We start from the raw sequence: 18,915 nt of genomic DNA, 5'->3' as shown, positions 1-18,915 counted from the left end.
TTTTAAATTTTTTTAATTTAAGATGTTTAGCATGAAACAAAAATTGTTACTTAGCAAAAAGGTAAAATTCAGTGAACATAGTACATACCAAGCTTCAGGGAGCAAAACGTAATATTCATGTGGAGAAGTGGTCTCCGGGAAATTGGAGAGAATCACGAGGCGATGAGGAAGCAGGTCAGATCCATGGTAAGTGAACAGAATTTCTAGGGCTTGTACATTACTTTCCTGTACAGAAGGCAAGGGCAAGTTTCTAACGTGAACCTTAGAAATAAAGGAGTGATTTTGTATGACAACATTCAAAACCTTAAAATTAACTTTTTTATGCAGTTCTGATATGAAGTGCTTTGAAAGATTCCTGATTTTTCCAGGTCTGTATCATTTTTCTCAACCTAATGCTCTAAAAATTATTTTTAGAACTCAGAATAATAAATAAAAAAATTTTAACATGATTCTATTTTCTCTACATTTATTAATATAGTACAACACAGAAAAGAAATGTAATGATATAGGCATGCAATAACATTAACTGCATGGCTCAAAGACTTAGAAAGTGTTAATAACCATAATTGTTTTATTTACAAAAAAGAAATTACCCGAGCATAAGTTCTTGCTGAGAGAACAATATTCTGATTTCTGAACTTCTTAAAGAATTCAGCATCATATCTCTGTTCAGATGCATGAGGCACTCTGAGGATTTCCTGAGGGGAAACAGTGATTTAATGGAAAGGCTTTTAAATATGGGTGACAAGAAAATATGAAAAACCATTACAACTCTGCCTACCTAAATAAATAAGGCCTGAATTAATTAAACTCTCAACTGTTAACTAAAGTACTACATCTGTATTCTTGTCTTTATTTGGAAAATGGCTATATTTATAAATGCTGTTAATTGAAAAAAAAATCCAGAAGTAAATGAAATAGGCAGTACAATTACAGTAGGACAAACAAAATCCACCACCTGGTAAAAACGAATAAGCAACAGTTATACATGGCTATGTACTATGGGCACCTGTCACATCTGTGTGAGAACTTTAGATTAACTTTACTGCTGCTGGAATGATCTATGTAAATTGCAGATTGAACCATTCATTCTTTAATCAGATATTTATTAGGTGTCAATAATGTGCAAGGGGCACTGTGATAGGCAGTGGTGATACAATGAACAATAATACAGCTTCCCTGCTCTCCAAGTAGCTCAAAATCTAGTAGGAAAGACGAACAAGCAATAAGAACAGGTAAAGGGAAACACATAGGAAGTGATGTTTACTGAGTCCCTACTACGCTCCAATACCAAAAGCCACGGTGTGACCACAGAAGGGAGGCCGAGAGAGATGGAGGAAGTAAACTGCAAATGAAGTCAAATTTCAAAGGTGGGAAATTTATACTAAATCCTGGGTAACATAAGCTATGAGGGTCATGTGAAAAAGCAATCTAAACTATGTCTATTTTATGAAGTGCTTCTCACGCCTTTAACAATACCTAAATCTCATGGTACAGAGTGCTACTGAAATGCCCAACATGGGATATTTGTGTTTGTGGTCCCGAAGAAACAATTTTGAAGTATGCTTTAAGTTCAAGTGACTAACTCTGGCCATAATTAGGATCAAAGTTTAACCAACTAAATTCAAACCACTAATACATCATTAAAATTAAACAAGTCAGAAATAGTCATATTAGGATTATTAAAACCCAGTGTATACTGAATTTGGTACTATAGACAGCTATATGCCATAACCTAAAGTTTAAATGTAAAATAAAAGTAAATGAAAAGGACCATAAACCTAGGAAACACAGATTCTCAGAGACGGCTAACGCACTTCTACTCCCTAGACGAACAAAGCAACTTCTGGCCTTTCATGAACCTCTAAATTTTACCAAAACTGATGTATAAGAGAACCTGCTTCTATACAAAATGAACTTTTCCTACATAAATAGTTCTAAAGACCAAGAATATCAGATATGAAGGCAGCCTTAGCATTTATAATGACAGATCAAATGAACATAATTGGTTTGATTAAAACTACTCCTGGGCTTCCTTGGTGGCGCAGTGGTTGAGAGTCCACCTGCCGACGCAGGGGACGCGGGTTCGTGCCCCGGTCCGGGAAGATCCCACATGCCGCGGAGAGGCTGGGCCGTGAGTCATGGCCGCTGAGCCTGCACGTCTGGAGCCTGTCCTCCGCAGCAGGAGAGGCCGCAACAGTGAGAGGCCTGTGCACCGCAAAAATAAAACAAACAAACAAACAAAAAACTACTCCTTACCTCATATGTTGCGAGTCGATCTAAGTAGGTTAATAATTTCAGTCTACAACGGCAAAGTTCCTTTTGTTCCAGTGTTAACCTGTTTTGAACAACTGTATTAGGCCACTTATATTTACCTACAAGCACATTTCTCTAAGATCTAAAATAGAATAAAAATGATCAATATTGTATTAAGCCTCAAATTCATGGAATAGTACACAAAAGCACAAGGGTAAAACAATACTAAATGCATTTGATTTAACTTGCCAAAATAATGTACAGCAATTGTCACTAGTAAAGAACACACTTAGATTACTAGGTATTTTTAAGAAATTACAAATGAACAGTAATAAATCATTTACTTTGAAAAGTTCACTAATTTAAGTAGTTCTTGTCTCTTCCTGAGCTCCTTCTCCTTTTTCTTCTCGGCAGGCTCTTCATCAGGTGGGGAAAGCTCCTCGTAGGAGACACCGTCAATGTCCATTTCACCAAGTAGTGTAAATCTGTGAGAAAAAAAGAAAACCCAAATCTGTGAATTTTTTTAAATTTCATATAGTGAAGTACCTTCTCCTACTTTGATTTTATTACATTGGTTTCTGCAGAAACAGAAACAAGCAATTATTTGAAAGAAAGCTTTTGCTATTTATTATAAGCAAAGCGATTCTTTCATTTATGTCCACAGGATGGGCAAAAAGTCATCAGTAATCATCACATGTAGAAACTCTGAATATCAAGAAAATGAAAACTGCTTACGAAAACATGGGAGGTTATAGTCACCCAATGTGAAACAGCCTATGAAGAAAACGAGCTTACAATGTGAATCACTTCTACTTAAGGTTTTAAAATGGTAATGAATGTCAGTCTCATTTAAATTACTTATCAAATACACTATCACATTTATATCCCCCCAAAAGTTCCAAATGTTTGATGAACAGCAGCTCTTCTCAAATAACTTTATTACTGTTATTAACTGACATTTGTAGGGCGCTTAAAAGTTTATGAGGTGACTCCCTCTTGTGAGAGTGCCGGAATCACAACAAACTGCTGAAGGATCATCAACAGAAAGACACTGGAACTCACCAAAAACCCCACATCCAAAGACAAAGGAGAAGCCACAATGAGATGGTAGGAGGGGCACAATCACAATAAAATCAAATCCCAAGACCACTGGGTGGGTGACTCACAAACTGGAGAACAATTATACCACAGAACTGGACCCACTGGAGTGAAGGTTCTGAGCCCCTCCCAGGGTCAGGCTTCCCTCCCTGGGGGTCTGGCAATAGGAGGGGGAATTCCTAGAGAATCAGACTTTGAAGGCTAGCCGGATTTGATTGCAGGACTTCAACAGGACTGGGGGAAACAGAGACTCCACTCTTAGAGGGCACACACAAAGTAGTGTGCGCATCGGGACCCAGGGGAAGGAGCAGTGACCCCCTAAGAGACTGAACCAGACCTACCTGCTAGTATTGGAGGGTCTCCTGCAGAGGCAGGGGGTGGCTGTGTCTCACCATGAGGACAAGGACACTGGCAGCAGAAGTTCTGGGAAGTACTCCTTAGCGTGAGCCCTCCCAGAGTCCGCCATTAGCACCACCAAAGAGCCTGGGAAGGCTCCAGTGCTGGGTCGCCTCAGGCCAAACAACCAACAGGGAGGGAACCCAGCCCAACCCATCAGCAGACAAGCAGATTAAAGTTTTACTGAGCTCTGCCCACCAGAGCAACACCGGGCTCTACCAACCACCAGTCCCTCCCATCAGGAAACTTGCACAAGCCTCTTAGATAGCCTCATCCACCAGAGGGCAGACAGCAGAAGCAAGAAGAACTACAATCCTGCAGCCTGTGGAACAAAAACCACATTCACAGAAAGATAGACAAGATGAAAAGGCAGAGAGCTATGTACCAGATGAAGGAACAAAATAAAACCCCAGAAAAACAACTAGATGAAGTGGAGATAGGCAACCTTCCAGAAAAAGAATTCAGAATAATGATAGTGAAGATAATCTAGGACCTAGGAAAAAGAATGGAGGCAAAGATTGAGAAGATGAAAGAAATGTTTAACAAAGACCTAGAAGAATTAAAGAACAAACAAACAGAGATGAACAATACAATAACTGAAATGAAAAATACACTAGAAGGAATCAACAGCAGCATAACTGAGGCAGAAGAACGGATAAGTGAGCTGGAAGACAGAATGGTGGAATTCACTGCTGCGGAACAGAATAAAGAAAAAAGAATGAAAAGAAATGAAGACAGTCTAAGAGACCTCTGGGACAACATTAAACGTAACAACATTCACATTATAGGGGTCCCAGAAGGAGAAGAGAGAGAGAAAGGACACGAGAAAATATCTGAAGAGATTATAGTCGAAAACTTCCCTAACATGGGAAAGGAAACAGCCACCCAAGTCCAGGAAGGGCAGAGTCCCATACAGGATAAACCCAAGGAGAAACACGCCGAGACACAAAGTAATCAAACTGGCAAAAATTAAAGACAAAGAAAAATTATTGAAAGCAGCAAGGGAAAAACGACAAATAACATACGAGGGAACTCCAATAAGGTTAACAGCTGACTTCTCAGCAGAAACTCTGCAAGCCAGAAGGGAGTGGCATGATATATTTAAAGTGATGAAAGGGAAGAACCTACAACCAAGATAACTCTACCTGGCAAGGATCTCATTCAGGTTTGATGGAGAAATCAAAAGCTTTACAGACAAGCAAAAGATAACAGCACCAGCACCCCCATATCAGCTCTGCAACAAATGCTGAAGGAACTTTGCTAAGTGGGAAACACAAGAGAAGAAAAGGACCTACAAAAACAAACCCGTAACAATTAAGAAAATGGTAATAGGAACATACTTATCGATAATTACCTTAAATGTGAATGGATTAAATGCTCCAACCAAAAGACACAGACTGGCTGAATGGATACAAAAACAAGACCCATATATATGCTGTCTACAAGAGACCCACTTCAGGCATAGGGACACATACAGACTGAAAGTCAGGGGATGGAAAAAGATATTCCATGCAAATGGAAATCAAAAGAAAGCTGGAGTAGCAATACTCATATCAGATAAAATAGACTTTAAAATAAAGACTATTACAAGAGACAAAGAAGGACACTACATAATGATCAAGGGATCAATCCAAGAAGAAGATATAACAATTATAAATATATATGCACCCAGCATAGGAGCACCTCAATACATAAGGCAACTGCTAACAGCTCTAAAAGAGGAAATCGACAGTAACACAATAATAGTGGGGGACTTTAACACCTCACTTACACCAATGGACAGATCTTCCATACAGAAAATTAATAAGGAAACACAACCTTTAAATGACACAATAGACCAGATAAATTTAATTGATATTTATACGACATTCCATCCAAAAAGAGCAGATTACACTTTCTTCTCAAGTGCACACAGAACATTCTCCAGGATAGATCACCTCTTGGGTCACAGATCAAGCCTCAGTAAATTTAAGAAAACTGAAATCATATCAAGCATCCTTTCCTACCAATGCTATGAGATTAGAAATCAATTACAGGGAAAAAAACGTAAACACAAACACATGGAGGCTAAACAATACGTTACTAAATAATCAAGAGATCATTGAAGAAATCAAGAGGAAATCCCAAAATACCTAGAGACAAATGACAATGAAAACACAACGATCCAAAACCTATGGGATGCAGCAAAAGCAGTTCTAAGAGGGAAGTTTATAGAAATATAATCCTACCTCAAGAAACAACAAACATCTCAAATAAACAACCTAACCTTATACCTAAAGGAACTAGAGAAAGAAGAACAAACAAAACCCAAAGTTAGTAGAAGGAAAGAAATCATAAAGATCAGAGCAGAAATAAATGAAATAGAAACAAGGAAGACAATAGCAAAAATCAATAAAACTAAAAGCTGGTTCTTTGAGAAGGTAAACAAAATTGATAAACCTTTAGCCAGACTCATCAAGAAAAAAGAGGGAGAGGACTCAAATCCATAAAATTAGAAATGAAAAAGGAGAAGTTACAACAGACACCAGAGAAATACAAAGCATCCTAAGAGACTACTACAAGCAACTCTATGCCAATAAAATGGACGACCTGGAAGAAATGGAAAAATTGTTAGAAAGGTATAACCTTCCAAGACTGAACCAGGAAGAAATAGAAAATATGAGCGGAACAATCACAAGCACTGAAACTGAGACTGTGATTAAAAATCTTCCAACAAACAAAAGCCCAGGACCAGATGGCTTCACAGGTGAATTCTATCAAACATTTAGAGAAGAACTAAACAGCTATCCTTCTCATACTCTTCCAAAATATAGCAGAGGGAGGAACACTCCCAAACTCATTCTAGGAGGCCACCATCACCCTGATACCAAAACCAGACAAAGATACTACAAAAAAAGAAAATTACAGACCAATATCACTGATGAATATAGATGCAAAAATCCTCAACAAAATACTAGCAAACAGAATCCAACAACACATTAAAAGGATCATATACCATGATCAAGTGGGATTTATCCCAGGGATGCAAGGATTCTTCAGTATATGCAAATCAATCATTGTGATACACCATATTAACAAACTGAAGAATAAAAACCATATGATCATCTCAATAGATGCAGAAAAAGCTTTTGACAAAATTCAACACGAATTTATGACAAAAACCCTCCAGAAAGTGGGCATAGAGGGAACCTACCTCAACATAATAAAGGCCATAAATGACAAACCCACAGCAAACATCATTCTCAGTAGTGAAAAACTGAAATCATTTCCTCTAAGATCAGGAAGAAGACAAGCATGTCCACTCTCACCACTATTATTCAACATAGTTTTGGAAGTCCTAGCCAAGGCAATCAGAGAAGAAAAAGAAATAAAAGGAATACATATTGGAAAAGAAGTAAAACTGTCACTGTTTGCACATGACATGATACCATACATAGAGAATCCTAAAGATGCCACCAGAAAACTACTAGAGCTAATCAATGAATCTGGTAAAGTTGCAGGATACAAAATTAATGCACAGAAATCTCTTGCATTCCTATACACTAATGATGAAAAATCTGAAAGAGAAATTAAGGAAACAGTCCCATTTACCATTGCAACAAAAAGAATACCTAGGAATAAACCTACCTAGAGAGACAAAAGACCTGTATGCAGAAAACTATAAGACACTGATGAAAGAAATTAGAGATGATACAAACAAATGGAGAGATATACCATGTTCTTGGATTGGAAGAATCAATATTGTGAAAATGACTCTACTACCCAAAGCAATCTACAGATTCAGTGCAATCCCTATCAAATTCCCAATGGCATTTTTTTCAGAACTAGAACAAAAAATCTTAAAATTTGTATGGAGACACAAAAGACCCCAAATAGCCAAAGTGGTCTTGAGGGAAAGAAATGGAGCAGGAGGAACCAGACTCCCTGACTTCAGACTATACTACAAAGCTACAGTAATCAAGACAATATGGTACTGGTACAAAAACAGAAATACAGATCAATGGAACAGGATAGAAAGCCCAGGGATAAACCCACGCACCTATGCTCAACTAATCTATGACAAAGGAGGCAAAGATATACAACGGAGAAAAGACAATCTCTTCAATAAGTGGTACTGGGAAAACTGGACAGCTACATGTAAAAGAATGAAATTAGAACACTCCCTAACACCATACACAAACATAAACTCAAAATGGATTAGAGACCTAAATGTAAGACCGGACACTATAAAACTCTTAGAGGAAAACATAGGAAGAACACTCTTTAACATAAATCACAGAAAGATCTTTTTTGATCCACCTCCTAGAGCAATGGAAATAAAAACAAAAACAAACAAATGAGACCTAATGAAACTTAAAAGCTTTTGCAAAGCAAAGGAAACTACAAACAAGACGAAAAGACAGCCCTCAGAATGGGAGAAAATATTTGCAAATGAAGCAACTTACAAAGGATTAATCTCCAAAATATATAAACAGCTCATGCAGCTCAATATTAAAAAAACAAACAACCCAATCCAAAAATGGGCAGAAGACCTAAATAGGCATTTCTCCAAAGAAGATATACAGATGGCCAAGAAGCACATGAAAAGCTGCTCAACATTACTAATTATTAGAGAAATGCAAATCAAAAGTACAATGAGGGGCTTCCCTGGTGGCGCAGTGGTTGAGAGTCCGCCTGCCGATGCAGGGGATGCGGGTTCGTGCCCCGGTCCGGGAAGATCCCACATGCTGCGGAGCGGCTGGGCCCGTGAGCCACGGCCGCTGAGCCTGCGCGTCCGGAGCCTGTGCTCCACAACAGGAGAGACCACAACAGTGAGAGGCCCGCGTACTGCAAAAAAAAAAAAAAAAAAAAAAAAAAAAAAAAAAAAGTACAATGAGGTATCACCTCACACCAGTTAGAATGGGCATCATCAGAAAATCTACAAACAACAAATGCTGCAGAGGGTGTGGAAAAAAGTGAACCCTCTTGCACTGTTGGTAGGAATGTAAATTGATACAGCCACTATGGAGGTTCCTTAAAAAACTAAAAATAGAACTACCATGTGACCCAGCAATCCCACTACTGGGCATATACCCAGAGAAAACCATAATTCAGAAAGACACATGCACCCCAATGTTCACTGCAGCACTATTTACAATAGCCAGGACATGGAAGCAACCTAAATGCCCATCGACAGACGAATGGATAAAGAAGACGTCAGCCATAAAAAGGAACGAAGTTGGGTCATTTGTAGAGACGTGGATGGACCTAGAGACTGTCATACAGAGTGAAGAAAGTCAGAAAGAGAAAAACAAATGTTGTATATTAACGCATATATGTGGAACCTAGAAAAATGGGACAGATGAACTGGTTTGCAGGGCAGAAATAGAGACACAGATGTAGAGAACAAACGTATGGACACCAAGCAGGGAAGGTGGCGGGGGGTTGTGGTGGTGGTGGGATGAATTGGGAGATTGGGATTGATATGTAGACACTAATATGTATAAAATGGATAACTAATAAGAACCTGCTGTTTAAAAAAATAAATAAAATAAAATTCAAAAAAAAAGTTTATGAGATGCTTTCACAAGATATATAACTTAATCAAGGTAATTCTCTGAAGGACACAATGCTACACATAAAGTAAGTGAACGAAGCTCAGACTTGCCTACGGTGGTTCAATTCACCAGTCAGCGCACCTGGGCGCATGCCGCCTGAACCTCACAGCTTAGAAACGGCCAGCATTCAATAAATGTTTGTAGAATTTGCTCTTTCCTTAGCATCAAGCTACCATATGTAAACGTATTTAACTTAAAGGAAAGAAAACTGACCTCAGATAAAAAAGCATTAATCAAAGGCAACTGCTTCATTGCAGAATAACCTAAATAAAGAAAAGTTTACCCTTTCCAATGTCTCAGCTTAAAAGTTTTCATAAAGTCACCTTTACTTCTATCCACATCTTTCCAGAACCAACCTGCCATCATCTGCTCCTTTCCCTATGGCTAGAAGAGCCTCCAGGTCTGTGCCTTTTAATCCGTATTGAAGCAGTTCTTTTGCAGCATCCACATTTTCAGGAACTCTTTCCAAGCACTCATGAAGAACCCAGGATCGTTTCTTTATTTTACTCTGGATATAGAGAAAATTTAAAAAGAGGCATTAAAGAAACCATGATATCTGAGAGCACCTGAAAACTGCCTTCTAGAATTATAAAGCTATACGTAAGAGAGTAGAGCTACCTGAAACCTTGGCCACAAGCAGCTGCTAGAGCATCTCAACATTAAAGAGCTACTTTCCTAACAGTGACTAGGACTGGGTAGAGGGCATGTGATTCCAACTGCTTTCTTTCTTCGTCTAATGAAACACACTGAAACACAAAGTTCAGTACTCTTTTTTGGAAACATAAAAAGCTCTTTCCAAACTTTTTAGTTGCTCTTTAGTTTGCACTTGGGCTATATAGAATAGTAGAAAATAAAGAAGTAAGGCAAGATTTATCTTCTTGTAACAAACATGTTTAACTTTGAAACAAAACTAATGAGGCATAGCACGTCAAGGTTTTGTATTTACTTGACCATGAGATGTACTCCAAAGCACAGATGATAATTTAATCATAAAAAGTCATGGTATGTTGTTCCTTGGAAAGACGAAGGGCCCATATGTACTTCCCTCCCAACAGCTTCCTCTGACTCCATTCAAAATTCCTGACTTGCCCTCTTTCTAGAAGAGCCCTTGTGGATACAAATTTAGGGTAAAATCTGATTCATACCTCACACATTCCTTCATATCAATTCTTTCCTGAAATGTCTCTGAACTCACATCCCCTTCTCCACATCTATGGCCTCTGTATCAGTCCATGTCATTGACACGTAACAACTGGGACACTGCAGGAGTCTCTTGCCTTTGGCAAGGTTTCCCACCTGAACCCAAATCAATGTATCTTTCTAATCAATATGCCCCAATGTTCACCATCATGGAATCTCAGATCCAACAGACTGGTTTCCTTACAGAGCCATTCACCCAGGAAATATTTACTGAGTACTTTTTGTGTGCCAAGAAAATAGAGCAATGAATAAGCCAGGTTTAGTCACTGGCCTCACGAGTCATGCTCATTTTCTTTTAATTTGCTCATACCACTTGTCCCATTAAGAATGCCTTCCTCTCTTCTAGCTCTACTTTGAATCCTTTCAAATCCCTGCCCAAAACATCTTCACTATATGAAGACTTCCATAACCAGAGTCTATAAAGATTGCTACCTTCACTGGGTTCCCACAGCATTTGTCCGCAATCTTCTTGTATGGTCATTTCTATAATGAAGGCATAAAGCTTGTCTTCTCGGTAAGATTATAAGCTCCCTAAAAGCGAAGGCCATATTTATGCCACTCCTGTACCCCTTTCATTCCTGGCATAGTGCTTTTACTCTTCACTGCCTATTTATTTTGCTGAATTAAGTATTTCCCCCAATAAAAAATGTACATAATTTGTCTCTCCTAACATTTGTCAGCTCCTTCAGAGACCATATCTGCTTTCTACTGTGTTACAGAAAAGGCCGTTAAGTGGATATACATGAACTCATGAGCTCACTGTCCTGAGTCACAAAAGAAAGAAAGATAATATAGGTTTGCTGTTCTGATATTCTAAAGAAAATACAAGCAACTTTGTCTTCTTCCTTTATTTCATTATCTTTCATGCTCTCTCAACTCTGATATCTTGCTTGTATTGACAGTTCATCTTCCCGTTGGGTTGAAGCATCTACTTCTTACACACAACTTTTTCAGATTACGTTTTTATTTATTTTTAATTACTCATGTACATGAATTTTTAGGGAAAACAACTACCATGAAAATTTCCCAACACTTCTTAGAATATTCCTAAATGAAAAGGTATTTGCCTTCCTAAATGTCACATGAGAAGTCAGCACCTTCTAAAAATAGGTATGAGTCCAACTACTTCCTTACAAAGGTGCCAATGATTCAAATAAACAGCCAACATAGTAACTCTAACTGTGGCAGCACATAGCAGGAAGGATTTAACTGTAGGATTTAAGCAAAAAGGGGGTATTTGGCAAGTTTGATATGACAGTTATCTATTTATTGCCTCTCAGCCTCAAAAGCACTCTTCAGAGCCAGCTATGGGATAAACAGCCTTTCCCATTTGCCGCTGACACGATATTAAGCTTTGTCAACAGAGGGCGCTGCAGGCCACTGCAGAGGAAGAGGCTCTGGTCTCTAGTCCACGTGTGCGCTGGTTCTTGCTCCTGTCTTGGCAATGCCCGCAGGCGACACCTGGTGGTGCTTACTTCCCCCTCCCTCCTTTGGAAGACAACTTCCCACTTAGTGTCAGCTGCACTCCCATGGACAGATTCCTCCCCAGCAAATCCTCCCAGACACCTGAAGGGGAAGCTCCCTAAACTAGGCTCGCCTACACCAGGGGGAATATTTTCTTTTCAGTCCTGGCCACGGTTCCTTATCTACCAGCCTTCATGCTGGTGGGGGGCTCCCTACTTATCAGCCCCTGGGGTTTTCCGACCCCCCAACCTCAGTTCACGGCCACCCTAGCAACAGGCATCCAGCTGGCCCATCCATCCCACCTTTCCCTGCCCGCCAGCCTTGGCTACTGTGGACCAGCCGTGGCCTCAGGCATTCCAGCGAACTGGTCCATCCAATGTGCTGCAACCACTCCTTGTCCAATGAAGCCTGAATCCCGGCCCAGGGGGAGCCCTCCCTTCCGAGTTTGTTCCCTCCTTGGGTACATGCCGTTCAGCCCCAGGGTATTCCTTAGAGTTCTCTTTGCCCTCATATAGTAAATCTCTTGTTGCTAGAAAATATTAATTCTCCATATTAAAACTGTTCCTGTTCAAATTACTGTGTGGTTCCTGGCTTCTGACAGGACCCTGACTGATGGAGGTGAACAGAGGTTAACTGAGGTAGATGAAGGGAAAGGATTAGGCCAAGACCAGGCAGTTGGCTGGTTTAGCAGTGAATATTTGGTCACATGTCTTCTGCACCAACGTCTAGCTGCAGGGCCGACAGAACCTGATAGATAATTTTTCAAGGTAGAATAAAACACTTCATATAGAAAAGTCAGCAGTGAAAAGTACTCCAACATGAAGCCCTACAGCCAAAAGTTTTTCCATAAGTTTGAATTTTACTGCATGTTCCCCAAAATCTTAAACATACCAAGTAATTCTGAATTGAAGCAATGTTGACAGCTGACTTCCTCCACTGCCTCTGATACACCAGGTCAGTATCCAGGCCGTAGGTCTGAGCCAGAGACAAGGCTTCTTCATACTCTTCACTTTCGATCTTTGGACAAGGAAATGGAACACGAATGTGACATTACCAAGCAGTCTGCGTGTCAAAATGATGACAGAATGAACGATGATAGCGTAGGTCACTCCTAACCACCTTCATGTGCACTGCGGCCCCAGAAGCTCACGAACATGACAAGGGGCGGAGAGATCAAGTATTTCTTTTAAGCGCTTTAACAGAAAGATGAGAAAAGGAGGTGAAATACCCATGGTTATAAAGTAAAATGGCAAAACCAGGACCAGCAGGGCGGCCCGACTCCTCCTCCAGGACTCCGCTTGTGACAGTGCAGCACAGACACGTGGAATACTCAGTGTTGATCAAATCTGCTTCCCAAGCAAACCCCAGACTAGAAAGCAAGTCTGCAGTTCTTCCCTCATCTGCTGCAGTCTGAGGAGACAGCTGTACTTCAACACAGAGGAAGTGAGAGCTGAAGGCCACACGAAGTGGCGCGAAAACCTGGGCGGAGCCAAGTGGACAATCGGTCCACACGAACTCACCTCCCACCCACTGCTCTGACTGTGACTGCACAGGCGCAAAGACCAGCATTATTCTCAGCAGCTTTACCATACTGACACAGCTAAGATGTCAACGATAATAACAATCCCTCTTTAAATTTCTTCCTTTATTAAAAAAAAAGTTTTTTCTCAATAGAGGCAAATCACATCTGATGCTGTGACCGTGGATAGTAAGGGGACACCCTCACCTTCCTCTGGTAGAGCTCCTCTGGGGTCGTAGACCGCAGGCTCACCAGGCGGTAGTTCTTAGTAATGGTTCGCGGGCGCTTCCGGGCTGGTGCGAAGCGCTCCATCTCGGTCACTAAGTACAAGCCCTGTTTTATATAACCAAAGTAGCGAGCCTTGGCAGATGTCTCCTGATCGGAATCCGAATCCTCTTCTCCTTCACCTTCTTCTCCCGCCCTCGTCTCCAAACGAGATCGTTTGGGGGCAAGTTTAATCTCGCACTGAATTGAAAAAGGAAATGTTAAGTGAATAGTGAGGAACTAAAGATAAGTTTTTAGAGCTAATGAGAAAAATATTTTTAATTCTACTCTGGTTTGATTCATTACATCAGCCGTGGGATTAAAACTAAGAATGGAATTCAAAGAAACCCAACAACAAATGCTATATATTTACATCAACAGCTCCAGAAATAAGCACAGAAGTTATTGGCTCCAAATCTCTAAAACTAAAGCCTGTTTTAGTAACAGGTCATTAATACGGTCTTGTAAAATATATACCTGGTAATTACTTTAGGGAAATAAAGGAGTTGAGAATGTTAATTTCTTTCTTTTTGATATTTTTGTACCTGCTGTGAAAAGACAATTTTTTCCATCTATTTAGCAACATGAACCTGAAGGTATTTATTTGCTTCATCAAGCATAGCTCCCCAGCTTTTAAACAATGTCTTCACAAAGTTCTGAGTCTGAAGGCTGCCTGTTAACGATAACTTTCATTCCAGACCTAACACAGTTGCCTTCGATTTTAAGCCCTGGTTCTCTTTAAAGCACATCTTTAGACTCGGTACCAAACTTAAGGGGAGAAGACATTTGTCAGTCTGCACTGAAGTGAAGGCTATTGAAGGCCATTACCTTGAAAGACTTAAAATAATTTTAAATGACCAAAACATAACTTTAAAATATTAGCCTCTTTTCAAAATTTTTGTCATGATAAACAAGTTTTTCTTAATAAAAGAACCAAAAGTTTTAAGCTGTCATATTTCATAGGAATAGGTTAAAGACTGCATTTCTTAGGTAGTGTTCTTAGGTAGTGTTCTTAGGTAGTGCATTTCTTAGGTAGTATTTACATTTTTAAGATAACTAATCCAGGAAAAAGAAAAAAGCTATCATGTCAATGAGGAAGAAAGGCTTTACAGAGAGCAAAATGACTCTAAATGTTCTTCATTCTTATACAAATGCACTTTTTTAAATTGTCTAAACAATAGATCTTTTTTATACTGCACTCAAGTTCTGATTCCAATAACAAATTTTTCTTTTTAAAGACAAGATTAAATAATGGGATAACCAAAATTAAAATCAGATATTTAGATTTTGGGGGTAATAAATGTTTACTCTCAAACACACTGATTGCTTTAAAAGGGAAAGCATTACCTCCAAAATCAAAAATCCCCCATCATGGGTAGCAGTGACTTGAGGGGATGGTTCAAACCATTCACAGGATTTTCCCAGTAAATTCTTCAAAGTTTTCACCGACGAAACAGTCAAAGCACCAGAGCAGCGAGCCAAAATCACTGCACTGTTCACCCACCAATTCACATCTATCAGTGGGTAAAAGGACTCTTTATCTAATGGGGGGAAAAGTAAATCAATACAAATCCATCCATCAATGTGGTTTAAATACAACACACTTAGTCCAATAATCAATTTTAAAACCATGTGAGTCCTAAAGGTACGACAAATAATAAGAAAAATTAAAATGTAAGTCACCACTCAGATTTTTACTCAAGTAGAAGATACAAAATGGTAATTTATTTAATGAACATCTGAATGCCAACAATTTGCCAAAGTCCAAAGTTCTAGGGATGCAGAGGAAAATATATTAAGGTCTTTCTGCTCAAAAAATGAAAAATATTCAGAGATATGTCACCATTTTCAACATATAAAAAAAAGGTAGGTGTGTACTGAGAAATGGCAGACTCAGGAAGAACTCTGACCTTCCTCTGGAGCAGGTCCTAAGATCCTCATGTGAGAGGTACCTTTTTTATATCTGGAGGAAAGGAGCATCCTTATCTCCAAAGACGGAGGGAAGCCAAGAAAAATGGAAACAAACAGGCCTTGCTAAGTTCCTCCCAGTTTATTACCCTTAGCTCAGACCCTTTTGTCTCTCATGTCGTTCTACAACTTTCCACTCTTCACCCAACCTAGTATAAAACTGATCAGGTGTAACTGTTCCTCAGGTCTTCATTTCCTTATGAAGGCTCCCATGTCCCTAAAACATATTAAGTAAATGTGTATGCTTTTTTCTTTTTGTTAGTCCAATTTACTGGGTCTCAGCTGGAGAATCTAGTAGGGTAGTAGGAAAAAGAACTTTTTCCTCCTCTATACTTGCAACTAATCAGAAAGAGGAAAACATATTCAAGAAGGAATTGCAGGGGTTGGGGGAGGGTGGATAGAACTGAACTGTGGTTCACCAAATTGAGGCATTCAAAAGGAAATGGCATGATATTTACTATAATTTTATTGCCCTTTTATACCACTTGTTCCACTAAGGATCTGACGAGGTTTAAAGGTAATACATACAAAGTACACCATAAATTTTAAAATATATGTAAACATTTGACTAAGGAGATAGAGATTTTAAAATAGGAGGCCAATGGAATTCCCTGGCAGTCCAGCAGTTAGGACTGGACACTTTCACTGCCGTGGGCACAAGTTCGATCCCTGGTTGAGGAACGAAGATCCCAGAAGCCGCGCAGCACGGCCAAATTAAAAATAAAATAAAATAGGAGGTTAACTCCATGAGAATAAATCATTATTTTAATTAAAAAACAAAAACCATGAAAACTCAACATTTTCTTCCGATTTAAGCCTAAAGCAATCTATATAAATAAGGAATTCCAAGAAAACATGAAAAGCAGCGTTCCTAGGCTTACAGCTTAATGTAATGCGGGATGGAAAGGAGCAAATCATTTAAATATGCAGCCAACCTTCTAATCTGACAAATTATATTTTTTCTCAGAAATGTTTTTCTGAATGAGTATTTCGGATGATTATTTAACAAAAGCGAATACGTGAACATGACACGTGATATTAACAAATCAATACTTTCAGGGTCTTTAAATGTGAATTAGAAGCATAATTTAATAAAGATTTTGAACCTTGTAACTATCACTAATTTCATAGGAGACACTTAAAAATTCAGCAGTGTTTAACTTGGGGAGTTTCACCTGAAGAAAAAGGAACCAATTACTCAAAGTAACTCTTAATATTTTAATTTTTGTTTTTAATTTTAATCTACCAATTAAATAATCACTATTGCTTTTAATTAAATGTAAATACTGGGTTTCTTTTCTATTTATAAAAGTAATACATGCTCACTGCTAAAAAATAAAAAAAAAAATGCTTATATATGGAGATGTATGAAAAGAAAGAGAAGGTCCCTCCAACCTCTCATTACCTACCATCTACCACACCGGCGCCCCAGCCCCAAAGATAACTACTCAGAGTCTACCCTTTGAGGAGTCCCTTTCTGCTATCCCCTCCATGCTCATTGACAAAGGAGCACACTTACGAGCTTTGAACTCAGTGTGCCAACTCCACGCTGGCCTGTGGAGGGAGAGCCATGCTGCATGCCACAGGCTCTGCCTCAGCCTTGGGAAAACTCAAAATATTAACACCTGACGGTCAGCAAGCTGGATCTGTTGCCTTGTCCCCGTCCTATGAAATCTTGGTGTTCCTTCCAAAGTGAAGCAGAAGTATCTAGAGACTTTTTTATATGTAGGGTAGCCGAATATGCCACCCCAAAATGTGCCACTGTGGCGTAATGATTATTTTGGGCTAGAGGCCACTGAGAAGAAGCAGACACAAGAAAAGCTCCCTGCCCTCTACCTATTTGCGTAAAAGTAGGACATAAATTTACAAAGTTGTTCCCCTCTCTGCTCTCTACCACGAAGGACAAGAGTTCATCACTGGAGACAAATTTAGACCCTTATGAGCCCAGAGATAGCACCGAAGGAATCTACATAACTAACTACTGCTTATCTTCCATTACTTTCCCCACATACTTGCCTTCCCACAATTTGCCACTCCTAGAAACTCCAACTGCTTTTCCTTTGTCTTGTCACTTCCCTAAAAATTGACTGTTTCTTTGTTTAGATGCTGTATAAGCACAATTTCCAACCATCCCTCGGAGTTACTTATCCCTGGGTACCCCCGTGTATAAACTCAGTGTACATGCTAATAAACTTCTGCTTGCTTTTCTCTTATTAATCTGTCTTTTGTCAATCTAATTTTACAGATCCCCAGCCAGAGAACCTAGGATAGTAGAAAGAAAAGGAGTTTTCCCTCCCCTATATATATCATACCATCTAAAAAGCACCTTTATTAAACAACACGAGTCTCTTAAGGTTTTAATCATCATACATCATGAAACTCACCTTTGATTTTTTTTCTCTTCTCAGTAGAGAGTCTCCAATCAGGATTAAGGTCATCATAGCCTGGCTGAATTTGAAAAACAGGACATAAATTCTTGGATCAACAAGGTAAGAAAATTATGAGAACATCACCAAGAACTTTGGATTTTTTTTTTAACAAAATACAGAAATGTTGCTTTCCTTTCATCTCTTAGTTACACCTAGTTGAAATCTATTCCTCTCCAAGATCTTGAAAAGCAATTGTTCTTATACCTAAGATGTGCACATGCAAATACTGTGACTCAATTTAATGAAGAAAGTAGCATGAATAAGAACCGTGATGGCAAGCATACGATTCATACAAATGAAAGCAGGACACACTAACAATTCTGCACGCGCACACACACACACACACACACAACTGCACACTGGGAGAACAGCCATGCTGTTGTGAATGAAACACCAGCTTGGATGTAAGAGCTACCCTGCCACTCGTAAGGCAAGCAACCCTCCAGGTCTCAGTTCCCACAGCTCTGAGGTTGGACTCCACAACTTCCGTGTCATCCCCAGTTCTAACTTTCTATGACTGAAAACCTATTGTACTAAGTCAAAAAATATAACCATGCAATCCTCAAATTCAATACATTCACAGTCTAATCTCACGGCAACACAATGCCCTGCCCACCTTTGTGAACGTCAGGACACACCACGATCTCTCAAGCATCACAAAACAACAGAGATTAAGCCACTGCCAGACATTTCCCAGGCCCACGTTAACTCCATAACCTCCAGA

At 39.3% G+C, this 18,915-nt stretch overlaps 1 protein-coding gene and 1 long non-coding RNA gene across 5 annotated transcripts in view; one reads left to right on the top strand and one right to left on the bottom strand.

Moving 5' to 3' along the window:
• The window catches only part of LOC125960762 (uncharacterized), a 308,514-nt gene extending 299,379 nt beyond the window's left edge, over positions 1 to 9,135 (top strand). The window contains exon 3 of the long non-coding RNA XR_007470764.1: positions 8,760 to 9,135. This is a non-coding gene — a long non-coding RNA (uncharacterized LOC125960762). The remainder of the gene's footprint in view (positions 1 to 8,759) is intronic.
• The window catches only part of NBAS (NBAS subunit of NRZ tethering complex), a 341,400-nt gene that overhangs the window by 248,334 nt on the left and 74,151 nt on the right, over positions 1 to 18,915 (bottom strand). For all 4 annotated transcript variants that reach the window (XR_004485944.2, XM_004274869.2, XM_033437419.2 and 1 more), the window contains 9 exons: positions 18,147 to 18,210; positions 15,142 to 15,335; positions 13,738 to 13,995; positions 12,903 to 13,028; positions 9,704 to 9,855; positions 2,601 to 2,741; positions 2,260 to 2,338; positions 594 to 698; positions 89 to 225 (listed from right to left, as the gene is read on the bottom strand). Coding sequence is in view for 3 of the 4 variants with exons in the window: in XM_004274869.2 (XP_004274917.1) it covers positions 89 to 225; positions 594 to 698; positions 2,260 to 2,338; positions 2,601 to 2,741; positions 9,704 to 9,855; positions 12,903 to 13,028; positions 13,738 to 13,995; positions 15,142 to 15,335; positions 18,147 to 18,210 (1,256 nt within the window). In the remaining variant the exon portion in view is untranslated. The remainder of the gene's footprint in view (positions 1 to 88; positions 226 to 593; positions 699 to 2,259; positions 2,339 to 2,600; positions 2,742 to 9,703; positions 9,856 to 12,902; positions 13,029 to 13,737; positions 13,996 to 15,141; positions 15,336 to 18,146; positions 18,211 to 18,915) is intronic.

This window comes from Orcinus orca, chromosome 13 (genome assembly GCF_937001465.1).
Source record: "Orcinus orca chromosome 13, mOrcOrc1.1, whole genome shotgun sequence".
Lineage (NCBI taxonomy): Eukaryota > Metazoa > Chordata > Mammalia > Artiodactyla > Delphinidae > Orcinus > Orcinus orca.
This window is presented reverse-complemented; position numbering and strand designations above follow the sequence as displayed.